Genomic DNA, 24428 nt, shown 5'->3' with positions numbered 1-24428 from the left:
GGAAGCGGCCGTGGCCTTTAGGTAACATTCCGGCATTTGCCTCGAGGAGAAGTGGGAAACCACGAAAAACCACTTCCAGGATGGCTGAGGTGGGAATCGAACCCACCTCTACTCAGCTGACCACCCGAGGCTGAGTGGACCCCGTTCCAGTCCTCGTGCAACTTTTCAAATTTCGTGGCAAAGCCGGGAATCGAATCCGGACCTCCGGGGGTGGCAGCTAATCACACTAACCACTACACCACAGAGGCGGGCGCGTTTTGTTTTTACTCGCATTAATTTTGAGGAGAAAAGGCAGCCCGTACTCAACATTACTAACACAAGAAAAACCATATGTAGGTTCGATTGGTTACTGTCCACTTTTATGCTTGTTCTGTATCAACATTAAAACGCCCTGCTGTAAATCTGCGTAACAGGAAAATGAAAAGCAGAACTCATCATCAGCTCGGGAAAGTGAGTGAATAGGTATATTTTCGGTTGGGATTTTCGTTTTTCATGAAGACAACCTGCCCTCATACAAAGAAAATGAAAATATTAGTGTATATTTACTTGTATAGTTGTATTTTCCCCGTGGTACGCACAAGTTCTTAGCATTGTGGCAATTGCGAACTTTCACACACTGTATTTAAATTCGCAACGCATTATATCCCCCACCCCAAAAAAACGTGTTTAAGGCTACGAAAATAATTAAATTAATACATTCTACGAGAAGTATTAAGTCCCTTGAATTTATATAATTCACCACGTGAAGATGCCATACCTAACCTAAACTATGAGGTCTCATTATCTTTTTTTCTTTATTTTTTCTAGTTGCTTTACGTCGCACCGACACAGATAGGTCTTATGGCGACGACGGGACAGGAAATAGCTAGGACTGGGAAGGAAGCGGTCAAGGTACAGCCTCAGCATTTGCCTGGTGTGAAAATGGGAAACCACGGAAAACCATTTTCAGGGCTGCCGATAGTGGGGTTCGAACCTGCTATCTCCCGAATACTGGATACTGGCCGCACTTAAGCGATTGCAGCTATCGAGCTCGGTCTCATTATCTTAATAACAGCTGTTTACGTAAATCCTGATGTGGTAAATTTAAATAATGAACATTCAATATACTTAAATATAAAGTTCTTTCAACAGTCGTAATTATTCAAAGAATTCTCCTAATCCTTATGAATTACATTCACAAGTAGTACAATGTGTAACATTCACTTAGTTCGCCTCAATTGATCAGCTGATGGGCTTAGCGCGCTTTCTACGGTACGGCCTGTACCTTACGAAGGCAGTGCTCCCAGTACCGGTCACAGGGGCGTAGCCAAGGGGAGGGAGAGTTACTGGGGGGTCAGAAACCCCTCCTCCCCATGGAATTTTTACAAAACAAAATAAACAGAAAACTGACAATAGACAATTGAAAGTCGACTCAGAGTTGGTTCTTTTGAACATTCACAATAACAAAGTTGTAAACCCAACAGATCTCTTGAATATATTTTTTAAGAAGCCTCAAAATTTGGGTTTTAAATTGAAATCAGAACATACCATACGCCGTATAACTATTCATTTTAATCATATTGTTCTCGTTCTGCATTTTAATTTAAGATTTTGTAGTGTACTGCAATCTGTATATCAACATAATTCACTTTTATCAGTGTGCTTACGACACTCGCGCATGCGCGCACCACACACGCACAAACACCTTCATTGTGTTCTATAATCATTTTGTAACCATAACCCCTCCCCCCCAATCCGTTGATCCTGGCTACGCTACTGGGCCCAGTCATGTTACAATAGCACCTTCTGGCCCGGTGAGGAAAGCAACGGAAAAACTTCCTCAATCCTCATCAACCTTGTACGCCTCATTATGGGGCCACCATGGTTTTTTGCGGTTTCCTTGTAACCGCAGAACTTTTGACACTGTTCTTTCAGGATCTAACCAGCCTCCGGTTTGTGGACCAGACAGTTCACCAATATATATATATATATATATATTCAAAAAGCAAATTTGTAACATTCTCTCTTTACGCAGGGAGGGGCTAGGATGATACGAAGTTTCTGTAAATACGAACAACGTAATCCATGAAGTAGAGTCGATACTCACACTCCTTCAACCACAACGGCCACTCCTGCGGGTTGCACCGCCTTGGTCACTGCAATTGCAATCTGCTTGGTGAGACGCTCCTGAACTGTAACACACAACACAGGCTGTAAGCCAAGAGCAAAAGTGTGCAGGAAAATATCAGCATATATGACAAAAAAAAGTCTTATTACCTTGAAGCCTCCTGCTGAAGATCTCCACGATCCTAAAACAAATACAGAGACAATTAATTTCAATGGACTGAGTTATACAGTAATTAAATGCATGACTTTCAGACACTAACAAAAATGACTGCATCCTTACAAAATCATAATTATATTTCCTTTTATTATTATTATTATTATTATTATTATTATTATTATTATTATTATTATTATTATTATTCATGTCCGAGCGGACTGGCCGGGCTTCGGCTATGGAGCCAATCTCCTCATTCGGGAGACAAGCGGGTTCGAAAGCCACCGTTTGCTAACCTGATAATGTCTTTCTGTGGTTTACCATTATCACTTCCAGGAAAATGCCGGTACAGTTCCCATTCATAGGACATAGCCGATTCCTCCCACCTCCTTACGCAATTTCATTCATCATTAACAATCTAATCTCCATCCGGCTCCATGGCTAAATGGTTAGCGTACTGGCCTTTGGTCACAGGGGTCCTGGGTTCGATTCCCACCAGGCTCGGGAATTTTAAGCATCCTTGGTTAATTTCGCTGGCACGGGGGCTGGGTGTATGTGTCGTCTTTATCATAACTTCATCGTCATCATGACGCGCAGGTCGCCTATGGATGTCAAATCCAAAGACCTGCACCTGGCGAGCCGAACATGTCCTCGGCCACTCCCGGTACTAAAAGCCAAACGCCATTTCATTTCATCTAATCTCCGATCTATGTTACCTTCACAAAATAATCAATGGCTATACCATAACATATAACATACTTCCCTATACACGTCCCTCCCGCCCTGGACGCAATCGGCATACTCATCATGTGTCCCGTCCGCGCCTAACAATACAACAACGCTCTGTCTTCCACCGTCTCCCAACTCTTGGTAACTCACTACCCGATATTGACATATTCACATCCTCGCATCGTTCAAACACGAAATTAAAAGATTCCTTTGAAGTTCTCCCCAGGTTTCCATTTTCTTCCGCCCTTCCAACTAACTTCTTGCTAACTCTGTAACCAACCCTTGCCATTGTTGTTACATTGTTATTGTTATGAATTTTCTATTCATACTTAATATTGTTCTTTATACCGATTGTTGTTATATTCATTTAAATTTGTTATACTATTGGCATGACATATAGAATACCTAGTGTGATCGCTCCGCTCTCTTAACATTGTCGTTAGTGGCCCCGCCAGAGTGTGGCGCTGCAGTCGCAATGAACCAGCTGTAACAACACGTGCGCCAATTGTCGACGAAGGTAATAGCGTGCGTGAGTGAAGTCATGGTAGCTATTTTAACGCCTATCGAGGGAATTTGTTTGTTATGATATTTTCGGAAAGTCTATATTAATATCTGTGCAGTGCTTTGTGTGTGCAATCCACTATTATTTCAAGAAAATATCGTACTATTTCGTTCCTGGTTGTAAATCGGGTTACGGAAGGAAGCCTGATGGTAACCATTTTTTTACCGCCAAAACAAAATAATCTGTTTGTGAAGTGGGCGAGAATTGTTCCGTTGAAAGATAACCGATTGTCAGCCAAAAGCAGAATATGTGACCTGCAGTTTTCGGCAGATTTAATTAACATACAAAGGCGGATTGTTTCGTTATGAACGGTGAAAGCGTTCAACTTCCTCGTGTGAGGTGAAAATGAAAACCAGGAGCGGTGCCTGATATTTTTCCAAATTTACAGAAGTGCCTATCCAATGAGGTAGAATCACGGAAGGCATCCTGTAGGAAAAGGAATGAAGACAGTATCAAGAGGATAAAGAACAAGAATCACGATGTGAGTGAAGCAGTGTTGGCAATAGTGAACGGTAAGGTTCATGGTCAGACTAGTTGTAGTGAAATTCACGACCAGTCAATAGCGTCTCTCAAAAGGCGACTAAAGAATGGAACTCTTAATTTAATGCGAACTAAATGTTCCTTTCTTCAGTGAAAGCTACGATTAATTTCTTACAGGGGCAGATTAAGAACATGGAATATTTAATGTGTTATGTGCTCTGTTTAAAAAGTCATTTTTAAGTATGTAAATCACAATATTGCTTCCGCTTTTCGAAATGTTCCATTTTTATCTCGTGTGTTCTCTTATTAAAGTCCAAAGTTATTTCTTCGTGGGACTGAGAATATTATTTACAATTCTCTGACAGTATTATTCATAAGTCTAAACAATTATTGGGTGTTTTATTTGGTTATTTGCGTGTCACCTTAACGTCCACGAAAACAGCTGACCGTGTAGCGTTTGTGATTGGCTCCACTAGCGCCGCTCTGCGGGTGCGCGGTTGAACTCGTTGAGTGATCTCAACTAGGTATTCTAATCGTCATGCTAATAGCATTGATCTGACGGTGAGATGGCTGCCCCGGTCAAGAACGCCAAGAATAACGGCCGGGAGGATTGTCGTGCTGACCACACGACGCCTCAGTCTTCAGGCCTTTGGGCTGAGTAGCGGTCGCTTGGTAGACCAAGGTCCTTCGGGGCTGTTGCACCATGGGGTTTGGTTTACGTTTATTAGCATGACGAATAGAATACGCAATGAGATCACTCACCAAGTTCAATCACCAACGCTACACATCAGCTGTTTTAGTTGAGGTTACAGTGGAATAACTCTCGTCCATTTCGCAAAAAGATTATTTATTTCGCGGTGTAAAAAAATCGGCTACCATCAGACATCCTTCCGTAACTCGATTTACAACCAGAAACGAAAGAGTACGACATTTCCTCGAAATAGCAGAAAACTCTGTTCATTGCACACACAAAGCACAAAACAAATTCCCTTGATAGCGTAGGGTAATAATTTTAACGCCTATTACATTCGTCAACAATTTGGAGCACTTGTTGTTGCAGCTGGTTCGTTGCGACTGCAGCGCCACACTCCGGCGGGGCCTCTAACGACAATGTTGAGAGAGCGGAGTGATCACACTAGGTATTCTATTCGTCATGCTATTAGTGTAAAATTGCCCTCCATAGGCTGTATCAAATAAATAACTAACTAACTAAATAAATAAATATATAATCAATCAATCAATCAATCAATCAATCAATCAATCAATCAATCAATCAATCAATCAATCAATCAATCAATCAATCAATCAATCAATCAATCAATCTTCATTAGCTCCTCAATTAGGGTTGACGACAGGAGGGGTATTCGGCCGTAAAACAAGCGATAATTTCATCTCGCCTCATCCCTGACCCCGTATCGGGAAGCAGGACTAAGAGGTAGACATATATACATTATTATTCATATCATCTTTAGAATACATTTTTATCGAGGGGCCGATGACGTCCATGTTTGGCTCCTTGCACAAAACACATAATATATATTTTTAAATGATTAATTCATTATGTTTGAAAAATTCTCATATTTAACTTGCTTGATAAACTTCAAAGTTTGCCGGTTGTGATCAAGTGCTACCATTCAAGTGGTCCAAATATTGAATTAGTTCCTGGTCCTTCCGATTATACTGAAGTATGTATGTTATCACAGCCGAGATTAATAACATTTTATTTATTTATTTATTTGTTTATTGCATAATGGGCACCTGAGCCATGGATCTTAGTGATGCAACACAAGAATGTACATAAATTACAAAGTTTGTTTTATTGGAAGCCATTCTCTTCAGTTTCGACTAAACCAAGCACGGTATCTGCAGTCACTTAAGTGCGACCAGTATCCAGTACTCGGGAGATAGTGGGTTGGAACCCCACTGTCGGCAGCCCTGAAGATGGTTTTTCGTGGTTTCCCATTTTCACACCAGGAAAATGCTGGGGCTGTACCTAAATTAAGGCCACAGCCGCTTCCTTCGCAGTCCTAGCACTTTCCTCTTCCATCGTCGCCATAAGGTCTATCCGTGTCGGTGCGACGTATCAATCAATCAATCAATCATTCAATCAATCAATCAATCAATCAATCAATCAATCAATCAATCAATCAATCAATCAATCAATCAATCAATCAATCAATCAATCAATCAATCAATCAATCAATCAATCAATCAATCAATCAATCAATCAATCAATCAAGATCTGCATTTAGGGCAGTCGCCTAGGTGGCAGATTCCCTATCTGTTTTCCTAGCCTTTTCTTAAATGATTGCAAAGAAATTGGAAATTTATTGAACATCTCCCTTGGTAAGTTATTCCAATCCCTAACTCCTCTTCATATAAACTAATATTTGCCCCAATTTATCCCCTTGAATTCCAACTTTATCTTCATATTGTGATCTTTCCTGGTTTTAAAGACACCACTCAAACTTATTCGTCTACTGATGTCATTCCACGCGATCTCTCCGCTGACAGCTTGGGGTCTTACCAGAGACTTAGTCGAGCAGCTCGTCTCCTTTCTCCCAAGTCTTCCCAGACCAAACTTTGCAACATTTTTGTAACGCTACTCTTTTGTCGGAAATCGCCCAGAACAAATCGAGCTGCTTTTCTGTGGATTTTTTCCAGTTCTTGAATCAAGTAATCCTGGTGAGGGTCCCATACACTGAAACTACACTGTAGTTGGGGTCTTACCAGAGACTTATATGCCCTCTCCTTTACATCCTTACTACAACCCCTAAACATCCTCATAACCATGTGCAGAGATCTGTACCCGTTATTAACAATCATATTTATGTAATTACCCCAATGAAGATCTTACCTTATATTAAGACTTAGATACTTACAATGATCCACAAAGGGAACCTTCACCCTATCAACGCAGTAATTAAAAAGAACTTTTCCTATTTGTGAAACTGACTTTTAACCCCGTTTATCAACATACCATTGCCTCTGTCCATCTCACAACATTATGGAGGTCATTCTGCAGTTGCTCTAAAACCTTGTAAAACGTATTTCGACCAAGTTAATATACCGTATAGAGACAAGGTTCTTCAGTTTGTCGGGATAAAATACATTTAGATAGTACATTGAAAAAGAAAACAATGAATAAAAATAATACCTGAAAAAGATGCCACTAATTAAATGACATTAACTTAAATTGATAGAACCTGATGATTGTAATGATGTTTCAAGAGTGAAAGGTGTCATTATGTTTTAATTAATAACGTCTTTTTCAGATATAATTTATTTAATGTTTTCTTTTTCAGCTACTAACTAAATTTATTTTTTCCTGAATTATTTTTTCGACAAACTGAAGAAACTGGCCGTTATAGTTTAAATTACGTAGTTGAGAAGTGTCGACATACAACAATTCAATCATTGTATTTTAGATAGAACTTAGATTTTTGATAAGTTCGTTTAAAAGAAAGATAATAAAACGAGGAAGACATTCGAACTTCTTCAGGAAATTAATTGTATACATTTGCAGAGTAGTGCCATGAAAACTTGTTACCCCATACACTGCTGAAATATTCAAGTTAATATGAATTTTACTATTACCTCTAGTTCTGCAAGAGTGGATATTTGAATTTGTCATACATACTGTATTGGAAATAATAATAATAATAATAATAATAATAATAATAATAATAATAATAATAATAATAATAATAATAGAGTTCAGATGTTTAGGACCTAAAATATACCCCAAATATGGAGATTAATATGCTCTTAAAATAGATAAATATGATTCAAAATGGAAAATATGACAAAACATGTGCAGTTCCAAAGAATAATTTTTTTTGTCACTGCAAGTACAGTCGAAATCGGTTATAAAGACTTCGAAGGGACCACTAATAAACAATCGTTAAAACCGACAGTCGCACAAGCCGGTATTTTTTTTGTTTTCTTGCTATAAATGTCATATCTGTACAGTATGTTCTAGGCTGCACACCTACACGGTTAATTAGCAGAATTAAGTGAAAAATTAAAAAGAAGGTAACTGGAATAAGTACTCCATTTACAGTGCAGTATTTATGGAGTGGTACTGCGATTAATTTAATTAGCTTTCACTTGATCGGCACATTATTTATTTAGGAAAGGACAAAGCAAACAATAGATAGGGAATCTGCCACCTTGGCGACTGCGCTAACTGCAGATCAGTAATAGTGATTGATTTATTATTTGTTCTTTGCTGCTTAAACCATCGAAGTAGTAAATATTCTTCAATATCTTTGTGCTCAAATATTCTGACACACTTTATTTTTAAAGAATTTTCTTCAATTTTCTCTCTATTCTTCAAATTGTAGAAATCATTCAGTGTGGTACACACAATACACAATTCTTTCGCGATGCTGACATTTGTTTCCCCATTTTCTAATTGCTATATCATATGTGACATTTCTTCAACATTAAACACTTTCCTTTTATTTTGAGACATATTTACAGTGATGACTGCCTTGACTGTTTAGCAGACAAGACTGATCTGTAGTCTACAACAGACGTCATCACGTAGTTGCTCTAGGGAGCCGGTGTTACTTGCTCCGCTTGGGACAGATGTTTGTCACGTGACAAGAGAGCAGCAGTCAGGCGGGTTGCATACCGAGGCCGTACTGTACTTGTGCCACTGGCCTTCAGTACATACTACGTCATGCATTTCCCCTATTTCTTCCCCTACTTGCCCGCTAAGCTGCTCTCGTTCCTCGAGAGCGGGGAGCAAACTAGCTCCGAAGGCATTTCGCTCTCGACTGACGATGCCTGGTCTACAATAATAAGCGTTACGTTGTTGTCAGCTAAAATGTTGGGCGTTATAGCCGCTAAATTTCTCCGAAAATGTGATCAAAATACCTCGTTGTATACGATATAGCGTAATAAATGACGTCGTACTAAGCGATGTTTTTAAATACAGTGTTTATATAGAACTTAAGATGGGACCGTTAGATTTCGCCGTTATATCTAGTAAGTCTTTAAAGCGATGTCGCTATAAACGGTTTCGACTGTATAACTGGCGTGTAAAACAGATTTTTCACAGTAACTTTCAGACATATTTTTTCCTATCAATTAAATGGGTTGCGAATTGCTACACAGTGACATACCTGGCCAACTTGCTGAGCCCGAGGATCTTCTTCGTGGGCAGGTAACCAATGGAGACTTTGCCGTAGAAGGGAACCAGGTGATGCTCACACATGGAGAACATTTCAATGTCCTTTACTACTACCATTTCGTCATGATCCTCATCGAACACCGCATCATTCAGGACCTCTGTAACAAAATGAGAAGTTTATGATGAAGTCTGTAATTACTGGTTGCCACAAGGACTCAGAATACCACAGCGAGTATATAAATTAATATCCTACAGCGGTTATGAGGAAAAGTAGTGAAATATAGACACCACAAAGAGAGAGACTTGTGATTTGATATACACTAAATGAGTTAACATGAAAATGCATATAAATGTACAGTACATGGTGGCTCAGTATTCTGATGGATCCCTTTGGTAAATGAAAAACGAAGTAAAAAGGTATATCTATAAAATAAAAATAGGCATGAATTAATGCAGCACTTCTAGGCACCGCATCAGTAAACCTCAACTTCCCACGTAATTTTTCCCTGCAGAACACAATAGACTTTCACGAAATCAATCGTAAATCAACACCCGATCCACACCTACACTCCTTGCATCACAAGACAGAAAGGTATATATTAATATCATTCAGTATCCCAGGCACACTTATCTTTTAGGTTATGAAACAATAACTTTATTTTTCCATCCAGCTCCTTGGCTGAAAAGCCGATGTGACTAATGGGTCCTAAATTACAAGTTGTGAGCTCCTGAGGTAGTTTTCCAATTTATCCCCATAAGAGCAATGTATCACCATTAGCTCTTTCGTCAGCTCTCAAAGTTCGTTCCTTAAACCCAATGTATAGTAGCCATCTTGCACAGTAGCCTTTTCATCAGGTCCCATAAAGTTAGGGCGATAATTCCAGAGGTGCCAACCTTTGAAATGGCTTTTCCGTAATTCCCCTCCTCTACCCTCCGAAAAAATTTTGGAGTCAAATCCAAAGCACACTCATCCGTTCTGGATAATGACACCCTCTTTGCCCTTCCCAACAACAATCTATTCTAAGATATATCCTATTACACCATAAATTTGCACATTACGAGTTCTGTCATCAAACATTCTTAGTAACTTGTTTCCCCACGCAGCAGGTGCTTTTGTGTGGGATTTTTCTCGTAGCATTCTTCCCCCCTGTGAGAACATTTTCACCTCATGAACAATACGCGATTCCAGTGTAAATGTGATTATTGTAGGGCTGAAGTCATTCTGTTTTTTCCTATTAACATTGAAAACTCTTTCTGTGGGAGACTTAATGTCAGGTACACTTAATACTGCAATAATACAAGATTACATTTTTTAGTGAATAGGAGAGTAGAGTTACTTCATTCGCAATGAATTTCACGACGCTCGCGTGTAGCGAAAGGAAGTGACGATCGAGTAAGTATTGTTGCCAACTCACAAAATTTGAAACGAAGAGAGTCGAGTACCAATGCTCTAAAAGATTTAATTCTCCTTGTTTCCTTATTTTTTTCCGTAGAAATTATACTTTCATTATAATGTCGCTTTTCCGTAATAATTTACCCTTGGACCGTAATGCCGTAATCGTCAGGGCAAATCCGTAATAATTACGGATAATCCGTAACAGTTGGCACCTCTGTAATTCTAATAGGTGCCAAGTTACAAGTCGTGAGCCCCTGAGGTATCTATCCAGAGTCAACCCTATAAGAGCAATGTATCGCTATTAGCCCTTGCGCCAGTTCCCCAAAGTTAGGTTGATCAGACTAACATATCCTAGGTTAGAAGTTGTGAGCCCCTGAGATAGCTCTCCAGACTTAGTCCCATGAGAGCAATGTATCACCATTATCTCTTGCTCCAGCACACTAGAGTCAGTCCCACAAGACCAGTGTATAGCAGCTATCTTGCCCAGTAGTCCTGCATCAGCTCCCCAGAGTTAGTCCCATAAGGGCAATATATCACCACTAGCCGCTGTGCAAGCTTTCCTCTTTCCTCACTACTGCAACGTGAAGATTCACGATGCAGAATAAGAATTAATGTAGATGTACGTAAGTAAAACTATTTTCTAATAGAATAGAATACTCTCATTCTTTAGTTCCGGGTGGCCTGAAACTGGGGAGAGGACATTCATTCATTCATTCATTCATTCATTCATTCATTCATTTGATACATGCATTAAATTATAATTGTCAACTATATTTATATTACTGCGTTAAATATTATACCTAAATCTAGTAATGTTTATATCCTGTCCACAAATTATCACCTCTCTTACTTTCCATTTTGCCTTAGACATAATACAATGATACATAATTATACGACAAAGGTGTATCTTAATCTTCAGTATTTTCGTTAGTTCTTATTTATAAATACGCAAACAAATCACAGAGAATTTTGACAGTAGCAAGTAGCATAAAGAAACATACGTTTCTTTAAATCAACCAAAATGATGCATTGGTACCACTTGAGTACTTTTGACCAAGTGATAACTTGTAAACGAACTAAGCTAGGATATAGTCCGGCCCCGCGGTGTTGGGGGAAACGCGTCCGCCTGTCACCCGGCGGCCCCTGGTTCGATTCCGGGCCGGGTCAGGGTTTTTTAATTGTGATGATTAATATCCCTGGCCTAGGTACATACAACATTCCACACTACCGCCATACCAATTACACGCAGGTTCATACAATATGGTGCCAGTAGGGGCGAGTGATCTTCATTGGTCGACGTCCCGAACAAATAACATTAAAAAAGAGATCCACAAGGGTCGACGCCCCGAAAAAAATAACATTAAAAGAAAAAAGGTAGGATATACGAAACTTTAATAATTGATGGAGTAAAATGAATATTATTACTTGTCACATTATTTAAAACTAAGGAAAACTGAAATTCTCTACTTTTAGCTGAGTGCCACAGAATTGGGAAAGTGCCCGGGAATTTGAGATGGATTCTACTACCATCGCTTCACGGAGAGACCGAGGGGGTAACAATACAATGCCAGTGCTAGAATGCGAACTAGCGATATCCAAAGTATGCAGAGTCCCAGATCTATCGTGGACGAGACAACAGCTTGGTTCCGCAGTTGGAAACACAAAAGCGCAGTTCGCTGATAACCACAATGTCATCAGCACATTAAACGAAAACAAATGGCCGTTGGTAATGCGCGGAGAGTCTCTTGAAATATCTTGTCTAGTGCTTGATATTCAATGGAATGCTGCGGAAGATTGGTTCTAGAGGCTTAAGAAGTACTTGAATTACGGCACAGAATTTAAAAGTAATCCTCTTACGTGCCTCTTTACAATATTACATTGTTCTTCTGTAGAGCAATCGATAAGGAACTGTCTGCGTGGGGACTTCTTTCAACTTTTCTGTAATGAAACACACTTCACATTTTTATGAACATTGTGTAAACGGCGATACCAGGAATAATCTTAATACTTATATTCATCTTTCTTTTCGTCGACTGCAGGGGTGCCTGTTGATTTGGAAGTAAAGACGTGGTGATAGCTAAGTCTGGTCGCTCAATCTTAGTGGGTCATAGTTGAGATACATGTTCGTTCGGCTCCTTGGGTGAATAGTCAGCGACGTGGCCTTCAGTTCAGAGTGTCCCGGGTATATTCCTGGCTGGGTCAGGACTTTTAACCCCATCTGGTTAATTCTTCTGGTTCAGGGGTAAGGTGCTTGTGTTCGTCTGAATACACATCTCTTCATTTACGCAGATTACCAACCACCACAGGAACACGCAATAGTGAAGAGCCTACACACCCCCACATACGGTTGCACCACGAAGGGCATCTGGCCGAAAACAGTGCCACGTTTACACGCGTGTCTTTGTTTAGACTGACGTCAACTTTTCTTGCATGACCATGTTTTCCCAAACCTGAGCACAATGACCATACACGGGCGAGTGTAGCAGTGCGCAGCGTATGGCTGCTTCCTTTCTAGTTTTGGGGGAGATTTACTCTTCAGCAGAGTCTCTTAGAGAGATTAATGTAGTGTTGTTTAAACGACAAGAACCGATCAAAGATACCCCTCCACCCCCTAGATATTATGGGTTGTAGTTATGAGGAATTTAGATTCCATCAAACGTCACTTTCAAGCTTGCTGTGTGCTCTCATGTTATGCGAACGAAATGCTATGACCTCGGCCTTATATGGATTTACTCCATCTATGAAAGTAGTCTTTTAATACGGCAAGGTAATTTGTTAGTGCATTCTCAAAATGTACGAGACAATTAATTTGAAGTATCAGTACTAGGCCATCTACATATTGGATTTACTTTGAGTTTGAATCTGGCATGTCTTAAGCGTAAAGATTGAACAAAATAGGGGCAAGAACTGATCCTTGCGGTCATTATTTACAGTTCTGCACTTTACTAGCTTTTCCATTCAGGAAAACTGTAAAGCACCTATCACGGAGTGTGTTGTTCAATAAGAATGCTACGTTGTGAAATGAGATAACATCAACGAACTTGCGAACCAATCCTCTGCACAACGCGTCAAGCTAACTTATGAATAGGATATCCTGAGTCCACCGAGATTTCACTATCGTACAGCAAAGTTGGTCCGGGAGATGACTTACTTCTTACAGAATACTGTTGATCGCAACTGTGATCTCATTGCATTAGCCTTGCTGCAACCTGACTCAATCTCACTTATTACACTACCACCATGGGATAATACACATTCTGAATATTTGAAATGATCTACCAGTTCCAGTTTTGTATTCTCAACCTGACATTCAGTTTTCTCAGGTTCCTTCCATATTGATACCGAATTAGTCTTGGAAATGCCGGTTTTCATATCACACTTATTGAACCTATTTTGAAGTTCAATGATATTAGACTGCAGGTTTTCGGCACTGTATCATTAAGACCAAGTCGTGGGCATAGGCCACACTGCTTAATAGATTTCCACTTAACTGAATCCATCCCTGCAATAAAAGTACAAAATAACACTGATCAACAAAAAATGACATTTGGTGGATATCATGGCATTCAACAGGCGTTCTAAGACGACTGAAGCATGTTGATTCAAAATATGCGAACCATTTGTCTCTGTTACCCACAGTTCTTGAGATATACCTTATTTATTTACATATGTTTAACATCAAGTAGCGAATATTTAAGATTAACTTAAATATTGTATTTAAGTGGTCCGCCTGTTCAATACATATATAATTTATTACATCTAGTACATCATTCGTCTCCTAAGGGATATCAGCTAGAATAAACTTATCTTCTTCTCTTTCTACCGCTTTTTCCACGCCTGGGAGGCCGCGGGTGCGGACTGTGCAGGACATGTGGAGTTGGCCTTGTTTTACGGCCGGATGCTCTTCCTGACGCAACCCTATATGGAGGGATGTAATCACTATTGCGTATTTCTGTGGTGGTTGGTACTGTAGTGCGTTGTCTGAATATGAAGAGGAAAGTGTTGGGTCAAGCACAAACATCCAGTCCCCGGGCCAGAAGAATTAATCAAAAGCGATTAAAATATCCAACCCGGCCGGGAATCGAACCCGGGACCCTCTGGACCTAAGGTCTCAACGCTGACCATTCAGCCAATGAATCGGACAATAAACTACAATAATATATCAGAATATAAAAATTACATTATTAGATTGGAAAGACAAATGAAAACCCTTTTATATAAGGACATTTAAAATAAATTATTAGCAAACTTTGTTAAAGTTGGAAGTCATATAGTCAATAAAACTTGTTGAACTGTTCATTAAACTCTTGACGATGAAGTTGTGGGAACTAACAGTTGTATTCATAAAATCGTAAAATTATCGTTATGAATAAAAACGCTTCATTTAAAATATTTCTTGATAAAAGATCCGTTAATCTTTTAAAATTCCTTAATTTGTATTTAAGATTGAACGCTTCAGGATTTCAAGTCAACACGAGGCCGAAGCAGTGAAGTTATTTGTACAACTGAATAATGTTCTGTTTCCTTGTTATTGGCCCCGATGCGCGGAAAAGGACTCACTTCTGCTGAGGTAAGTGTCTATCTCTTAACTTAAATATATATATCTTAAATATTCACTTCTTGATTTTATAGTCCATACGGGTTTTTATCTAAAATGCAACTGTTAAAGCTTGTCACATGTATTACTCGCACACTTTTTAGTGATAGATTTGTGTACGGGGGTGTGGAGTAAGCAGGGAGCTTTCCCGGTTAAGGCTATACTGCCAACTGAATGGAAATGCAATCTGAATTGAATTGATAATATGATCGATCGATATAAATTTTCCAAACCTTTATTATCTTAATCCAAGAACTGTGTCACATACATATAACATTATATAACATTTCTCGATGCGAATCTCGTTCCTAGCATGAATTCCACAATTTGGCTTTGCTGTGTAAACAACAACAGTACTAGTACGTAAAGTGTACGCCAGATGTCGCACAGCGATGCATAAGCGATTCATAGTTTGTGTTTCAAAGGTTGCCAATACGAATCTCGAAGATTGCCGAGGTCGACCGATTCAGCACTAGGGTGTCCATCTATCACTAAAAAGTGTGCGAGTAATAATATGTTTAACATTGTATCAAGGAAAACAACTCGCAGACAGAAGTTTCACTAGAGCATTGATTTGCTACATGGAGTACCATACTAATGAACATTAGTACAAATGCACCACATGGCACATAGCCGCACACGTAGCAAAACAGATGTGAATTTACGCAACCTATGGACGCCATCAATAAAAAGAAGCAAGTGAGAATGTTCGGCTTTGTATAAAAAACGAAAAACAATGAAAACAATTCTCGAGGAACGCCGTTCCATGAAAAATAAAACTTTCTCAACATCTTCAAGACCTGACGTGATAGAGCAAAACAGTTTGCGGATTTGAAATCAGCATGAAAATTTGCAGCAGAAACAGTAAACATCACGTCAGATGTCTACCCTTGTAAATCAGTGTAATCATACGTCAACAAAATGTCATTACCAAAGAGTTGGCCTGAAGAGAATTTTAAATAAACATCTAACAAAATGAATTATTTCCACTTACATTAATTTATCTCGATGTGTGTTAAAACAGTTTGTCTTTAAGAATTGAACCGATGCTCCAGTTCATAGACATACATAGCGAATGGCTGCGCGATTTGAGTCACGTGGCTGTCAGCTTGCGTTCGAGAGATAGTCGATTCGAACCCCACGGCAGCCACGAAGATGGTTTTCCATGGTTTCCTATTTTCACACCAAGCAAATGCTAGAGATCTGATCAAAGCCACGGTCGCTTCCTTCCAACTTCCAGCTCTTTCCTGTCTCACCGTCGTACCGTATGTGCCCACAGCAAAAAGATCTATTAGTAAGTCGCTCATGAGTTTTAATGCCGTAGGCCTATGGACAGTAATTTATTAATTTTCCCGGTCACATGTTTTTTCCCTTCTGAGTAAATTGTCTAAGTGCCCTGGAATTTTAAACGTATTTGTAGTCAAGTATCAGGGAAGTGTTATGAATTGAGGAATCTCTCCTCACGTCTGGTACTTTCACGCCAAACATTTGGTCAATAAAGTTTATGGGATATTTCATATGTTACATCGAAACTTTCTTTTTCCGGTGAGAAATATCTTGATTGTATTTACTTTACGGTGCTGTAATTTACGGGGATATCTCTAGAAATATAATACAAAGCTCCAATGAGTTCAGAATGCCTTCAATATTCGTAAAGATTGTCATGTAACATTTTGCTACAAGACCACAGTGTGGGTGGAACTTAGGGAGAGACAATCATACTCAGATACTTGCTTACCGATAAGAAATTTAAAAATAAATGCTGCCTCAGAAATCCAGTCCATGATCGAGACAGTAAGTTTACTGCTAACACCCTTCAGGATCGACAATATCGTGCAGTGAAGTGCAGTAAGTCGTTCATTGTCACTGCCACTCAGTTATACAGTACACTGGCCCTACACTGTATGAAATACAGATAAGTAGTGTCAAAACTTACAAAGAATTACTCGAATACCTCTATGTTTTCTATTACCTTTTGCCAAATGTCGGGAAGGCTTTGGGGTCCGTTGGCAAGGCGTTCTCTGTTGACAGCGACGGAGCGCCCTACTGCGCGGAGTACAGACGCCACTTCAGGAAATCGGCGCCCTCGGAAACAGGTCGAAGTCACACGGACTCATGTCTGGCGAGTACGGAGGGTGTTCCAAGACCTCGCAATGCTACTGTTGCAATAAGAGTTTAACACTGTTCGCGACCCGCACCAAACGCCTTGACCCATCGTGCAACCATCCTATACGGGAATACATTCTCGCCACAGGCTGCACGTAATCCTCGGTAACATTCTGATGTACGGGCAACCTTGATTTTAATCCACGAACGCTGATCACCTTTTGAAAACATGCTTTAGAGCGGTGAAATCGATACTCTTCACTTCATCGCCACATAGCAACAACACTCCCAACTGGACGCCCATCAAATGCTCAATGCACATCGACAACAGCGCCATCTGACCACTCCCATGTCTTATTTGCGCATGCCTCATCTCGTGACAGTGTCTGGCCTACGTTGCCACTACTTTATCTACAGCCCTCGTATTAAGCCATGACAGTGAATTTCACGTAACTTATCTATGTTTCTGAAATGTTGAAAGTAATATTATAATCTCCTAGATTATATTTAAGATGATAAGTTTCAATCTTAATTTATCATTGGCATAAAAATGTTTTAGAGCTTCCGTGGATCAGGCGGCAGCGCGCCGGCCTCTCACCGCTGGATACTGTGGTTCAAATCCCGGTCACTCCATGTGAGATTTGTGCTGGACAATGCGAAGGCGGGACTGGTTTTTCTCCTGGTTCTCCGGGTTTCCCTGTCATCTTTCATTCCAGCAACACTCTCCACTATCATTTCATTTCATCTGTCAGTCATTAATCATTGCCCCAGGGGAGTGCAACAGGCTTTGGCAGCCGCCACATTTCCTATCCTCGCCGCTAGATGGGGCTTCATCCATTCTATTCTTGACCCGGTCGAATGACTGGAAGCAGGCTGTGGATTTTCATTTTTCATAAAAATGTATTATATTTTATGTGTGTGTGCTTTTTTACAAGTTGCTTTATGTCGCACCGACACAGATAGGTCTTATGGCGATGATTGGATAGTAAGGGGCTAGGAGTGGGAGGATAGCGGCCGTGGCCCTCCTGGTGTGAAAATGAGAAACCACGGAAAACCATCTTCGGGCTGCCGACAGTGGGGTTCAAACCCACTATCTCCCGAATACTGCATACTGGCCGCACTTAAGCGACTGCAGCTGTCGAGATCTGTTTTTTTTATGTGTTATTATGGTCATTAGATTTTCAAGGATTAATTGATAAATGTAAATTACAGTGGCAGTTGCACAGCGAAATGGACCTCTAGTCCTACTTGTAATTAACTTTAAATAAATACATTTCTAAATTCTAAATCTCTCATCCCCTCCTCTAAGGGGGGCGCTGCCCCCCAGTTTGAAAACCACTAGTATACTGGAGTCGACTGCGAGCATGCACACTAGGCTCGAACTTCTGCGTTAATTTCACAATTCACACGAAAGCAGATCTCTGTGAATAGAATGCGTTTATGTAAGGATTAGAGGTGATTATGAAATACGCGACAGTGCACACACGCTACCTTTCACCATCCAGTTTAAGGCCCGGGACAAATCTAAGTAAGATCTTTATGTTTTTTTGTTCAAACTATGTCACGGCTCCTGGTGAGAAATAACTTTCAACACTGTTGCTGAGAACTATACAGCCTTGATCATAGACGTGATTACGGAACAGAAAACGGAACGTGTGTTACCAGTTTCGATTAAGGTCGAGTAAATAAAGTTTGTCCCTACGAGTTTCTAAATCTCCTGACAGATCAGTTTTCTTTTTAAAAAAATATTCTATAGATACAGAATGACTAGGCTATTGAAGGAGGTACTCTCACTACCAGAAGCGTCCGGCTCCATGGCTAAATGGTTAGTGTGCTGGCCTTTGGTCACAGGGGTCCCAAGTTAGATTCCCGAGCGGGTCGGAGATTCTAACCTTAAATGGTTAATTTCCTTGGCCTGGGGACTGGGTGTTTTGTGCTGTCCCCAACATTTCTGCAACTCTCACACCACACACAATACTATCCTCCACCACAATAACACACAGTAATTGTCACCATAAGACCTATCTGTGTCGGTGCGACGTAAAACAAATACAAAAATAACACACAGGTACCTACACGTGGTAAAATGTCACCCAACCTTATCGGAGGGTCTACCTTACAAGGGGTGCACCCGGCTAGAAATAGCCATAAGAAATTAATTATTAATTATTACCAGAGCGGCTCAAGGGCTAGTGCCTTTGTGCCATGGCACCACCAATAAATTAAAGAAAGAAAACTTACCCCACATGCTCTAATGATGAGTGAGATGTCTTTATAACTGATTTTGCCGGGCTGAGTGGTTCACACGGTTGAGGCGCTGGCTTTCTGACCCAAACTTGGCAGGTTCGATTTACTGGCACGTACAAGAACTCCTGCGGTCCTGAATTCCGGCACCTCGGCGTCTCCGAAAACCGTGAAAATTAGTTAGTTGAACGTAAAACCATTATTATTGTTATTATTATCATTAATTGATTTTCATAGGAGTATCACTGCTTGCAGGTAGGTGACGTCAGGTACGATGAGATAACATCCGGACGGCCGCTTGCTGCATGTTCCTCAGCGCTACATCTCTAACACGCCCCCTTGCATTAGTGAGCCTCGTTTTCGAACGCATAGTAGTAGTAGGCTGGTATTGGTACAGTAGCACTACGGTTGCTGTTAATATATCGACGATGGCTGGTGTGTTCAGCAAAGACGAATACACAGGTATAATTTTAATTTGTGAAGAATCTGGTCGGAATGCAGCAGAAGTTCGCAGACGGTATGCGCAGGAGTTTCCAAGTAGCCACTTACCTTCTATGCTCGTATTACACCGAACGGAATTGCAGTTAAGAACTAATGGATCACTCAAAGCAGATACAAACAACTTTTTGGTTGAGTGAAATATTTCTTTTTTTTTTTTTTTTTTTTTTTTTTTTTTTTTTTTTTTGCTAGTTGCTGTACGTCGCACCGACACAGATAGGTCTTATGGCGACGATGGGACAAGGAAGGGCTAGGAGTGGGAAGGAAGCGGCCGTGGCCTTAATTAAGGTACAGCCCCAGCATTTGCCTGGTGTGAAAATGGGAAACCGCGAAAAACCATTTTCAGGGCTGCCGATAGTGGGGTTCGAACCTACTATCTTCCGAATACTGGATACTGGCCGCACTTAAGCGACTGCAGCTATCAAGCTCGGCGAGTGAAATGTCTTTATAAATTAATGAGTTGTTAAACTTTATTTTCTGCATCTTTGCCGTATTTACAAATGCATCCTGTTACAGAAGGTGTGTAGTAAAATGAGTGCTATTTGTTTTACATCCGAAATAGAGCACGTTTATAAACCTGTGAATAGGCATCCCATTCACTACTAGTGCATGCGGGGCTGGACTGCCAGCTGGTATAAACAGAGACCGAGTTTATTTATATGCAACCTGTAATCTCAGAAACTACCGGACCGATTTTGAAATTTCTCATACCATTTGAAAGGTAATATAATTTCGGTGAAAACATGCTACGTATTATCCCGGAATATCAAGGGGTTCCCGTAAGAACAGCGATTTAAGAAAAAATGACAGCAATATTAAATCTCAAATTTTGTAAGTTTGCATGTCTGTGTTTTTTGTTTTTACGTAAACACTGCTTGACTCATGGAACTCAAATCTGGCAAAGTTGTAGCTGATACCATTGGTTAACACGAGTTCGATTCCCGGCTGGGTCTGGGATTTTAACTTTAATTGGTTAATTCCAATGACTCGGGGAATGGGATGTGTGCAGTCTTCATAATTAGAATATTCATCACAGGTGGGGCCCCATCCTCAAAGACGCGCAGGTCGCCTAAACGGCGTCAACCGGAAATATCTGCACCAAGCCCCTTCGGAGGCCACACATTATTATAATTATTATTATTATTATTATTATTATTATTATTATTATTATTATTAGGCTATGTAGCGAAAGAAAATGTGAAGCAAGTCAGAGGAAAAAGTACGCTTCGGAGCCTTAAAAGTGAACACGCTGTCTAAACGGTCAGTCCTATTGAAAAAAGGAGTGCACCAAGTGTACCTAAAATTTTATTTCCCGGAATATTTTTATATCAATGTTCTTCCTATGTCTAATAGTTTTCGAGAAAAATCTTTTGCTGTGTTTTGGCGCCTGCCATTATAATGAAAATGAATACACCCCAACTCGATTCTGAATAGAAGCAGGCAAGGGGGTCTGACATCATACAGAACAAGCAATTGTGTGTTATTCGTTTGAAGTATAGTGTTCACAGTGATATTTTCCCAGTCAAATTCAAGAAAGTAAGCACAAAACAGGTTTGTTAGATATGCAGGAATGACTGCGTAACCTCACTTGTTAACACGCTCAATATGGTGAGAGTATCCCAAGCATCTCATCCTCTCAAGATCAGATTAAACCTGTCTTCATATTACAATGTAACTGCACTGCTACAGTCTGGTTATTATGTAAGTATCCGTAACGTATCGATGAGAAAAACGACAACAGACTTGGCTGTGAAACACTACACTACATTGTGCAGCAGGACATGAAATGCATACAGAAAAATTAAATGCATACTAAAAAAAAAAAGAGAAAGGAAATTGTGCTATTCAGGAAACCGGTTTGCTATGAATCGTATGAAGGTTATGATTAGCACCATAATTTACTAAAAGTATTCATACAGCCAGTCAAACTGGGTAACTAAAGAGAAGCAAGGCAGACAGACCCATGGCTGTCAGTTGAAAGAAATAGGGCCTACTCATGTGGAAATGGAAGCTCTGTGCTCATTCAGAAATGAGGGAGAAATGTACATTAAAGCTTTTCGTAAGATATTCAGATGAATACGTCAAACTAATAGAGCCTCATTAGGGCCTGTATTATCCAGCTCCATGGCTGAATGGTTAGCGCGCTGGCCTTTGATCACAGGGGTCCCGGGTTCGATTCCCGGCAGGGTCGGAAGTTTTTAACCATCATTAAATTCGCTGGCACGGGGGCTGGGTGTATGTGTTGTCTTCATCATCATTTCATCCTCATCACGACGCGCAGGTCGCCCACGGGAGACAAACATGAGACCTGCACCTGGCGAGCCGAACATGTCCTCGGACACTCCCGGCACTAAAAGCCATACGGCATTTCATTTTAGGGCCTATATTACTTTTTTCATATGAAATGTCATCAGCAATGAAGTACCCATACCTGCCAACTACAGAATCGGGAGATTGCAGAAACATCGCTTTTGTCACCCTGTGATTTTGAAATATTATGCCAACAAACAATACACAATACTATCTGCGAAACATTTACTGACACTTCCGCTCCCTAGTGCTGAATTGGTAGACCTTATCTTCGAGATTCGTACTGGCAACCTCTGACACAAAAAAATATGAATCGATTATGCATCGCCGTGAGACATCTGGCGGTATAATTGCAACACTTTAAATACTGTTGTTATTCACACAGCAAAGTCAAAATGTAGGTTTAAGCTTGAACATGAGTGAGGAAAATCAAAGTACATCACAGGAACAACCTAGAACTCCTACACGGAAACGATGGTTTAGAAAAATTCATATCGATCGATCATACTATCGATTCAATTCAGATTTCATTTCCATTCAGTTGGCAGTAATACCGGAACCGTTGTAGCTCCCTCCTTACTCCTCACCCCCCGTAAAACGAAGTGTCACTAAAAGATATGCGGATAGTGCAAGGTTTTAACCTTTCCCTGATTCTAATACGTGGAAAGTGTTTTCAAATTGTTACAGAGGAGCAGAATTATATTTCTTTATCACAATAAAACATCAAAACTTGAATGAACACACCATTAAGTACTGTAATGATAATTAGAGTTCGGAAGTTTATGACCTAAAGAAGTACAAAATATGCAAGCAAATATACCCTAAAACTAGCCAAATATGTCCTAAAAACTATCAAATATTAGGATGAAATATAACATGAATTTTAGGAATATATAGCAACTATTTGAGTATTACTAACACTAAACGTATTAAGTAACAAAACGTGATAAGCGATACCAGTGGCGGCTCGTGACAAACTTTTCAGAAGGTTTACAGCAACATTTTAGTTCACGTCTCAAATGTACCAAAGTAGAACGCAAATCGGTACAAAACAATTTACTTTAATCATTTCACTAAAATTCCTTGTACGGTTCCTTCTCCACTCACAATAAGGTAGAACGTCTGCAACCGAGGATGCCTTTTCCCCAGCCTAATCAATGAGTGACCGGGCGAGTTGGCCGTGCGGTTAGGAGCGCGCAGCTGTGAGCTCGCATCTGGGAGATAGTGGGTTCGAACCCCACCGTCGGCAGCCCTGAAGATGATTTTCCGTGGTTTCCCATTTTCACACCAGGCAAATGCTGGGGCTGTACCTTAATTAAGACCACGGCCGCTTCCTTCCCATTCCTAGGCCTTTCCTGTCCCTTTGTCGCCATAAGACCTATCTGTGTCGGTGCGACGTAAAGCAACTAGCAAAAAAGAAATGAATGAGTGTACAACAAAACTAAAGCGCTGGCCTTCTCACCCCAACTTGGCAGGTTCGATCCTGGCTCAGTCCGGTGGTATTTGAAGGTGCTCAAAGTACGTCAACCTCGTGTCGGAGGATTCACTAGCACGTAAAAGAACGCCTCCGGGACTAAATTCCGACACCATGGTGACTGCGAAAACTGTAAAAGTAGCTGGTGGGACGCAAAAACATTATTATTATTATTATTAGTAGTAGTAGTAGTATTACGATTACTACTAAAATGTTTTCATTCAGTAGTAGTAGTAGTATTACGATTACTACTAAAATGTTTTCATTCAGTAGTAGTAGTAGTAGTAGTAGTAGTATTACGATTACTACTAAAATGTTTTCATTCAGTAGTAGTAGTAGTAGTAGTATTACGATTACTACTAAAATGTTTTCATTCAGTAGTAGTAGTAGTAGTATTACGATTACTACTAAAATGTTTTCATTCAGTAGTAGTAGTAGTAGTATTACGATTACTACTAAAATGTTTTCATTCAATAGTAGTAGTAGTATTACGATTACTACTAAAATGTTTTCATTCAATAGTAGTAGTAGTAGTAGTATTACGATTACTACTAAAATGTTTTCATTCAGTAGTAGTAGTAGTAGTATTACGATTACTACTAAAATGTTTTCATTCAATAGTAGTAGTAGTA

The 24428-nt window shown here is 40.0% G+C and overlaps 1 protein-coding gene across 1 annotated transcript in view; it reads right to left on the bottom strand.

Annotated features, from left to right (window-relative positions):
* Window positions 1–24428, bottom strand: part of Pu (GTP cyclohydrolase punch) — a 176474-nt gene that overhangs the window by 6135 nt on the left and 145911 nt on the right. The window contains exons 3-5 of the mRNA XM_067150869.2: window positions 9164–9329; window positions 2257–2288; window positions 2087–2171 (exon numbers count right to left, since the gene is read on the bottom strand). Of these exons, the coding sequence (XP_067006970.1) occupies window positions 2087–2171; window positions 2257–2288; window positions 9164–9329 (283 nt within the window). The remainder of the gene's footprint in view (window positions 1–2086; window positions 2172–2256; window positions 2289–9163; window positions 9330–24428) is intronic.

This window comes from Anabrus simplex, chromosome 7 (genome assembly GCF_040414725.1).
Source record: "Anabrus simplex isolate iqAnaSimp1 chromosome 7, ASM4041472v1, whole genome shotgun sequence".
Lineage (NCBI taxonomy): Eukaryota > Metazoa > Arthropoda > Insecta > Orthoptera > Tettigoniidae > Anabrus > Anabrus simplex.
The sequence above is the reverse complement of the archived record's forward strand: the minus strand, read 5'-3'. Positions and strand labels throughout refer to the sequence as shown.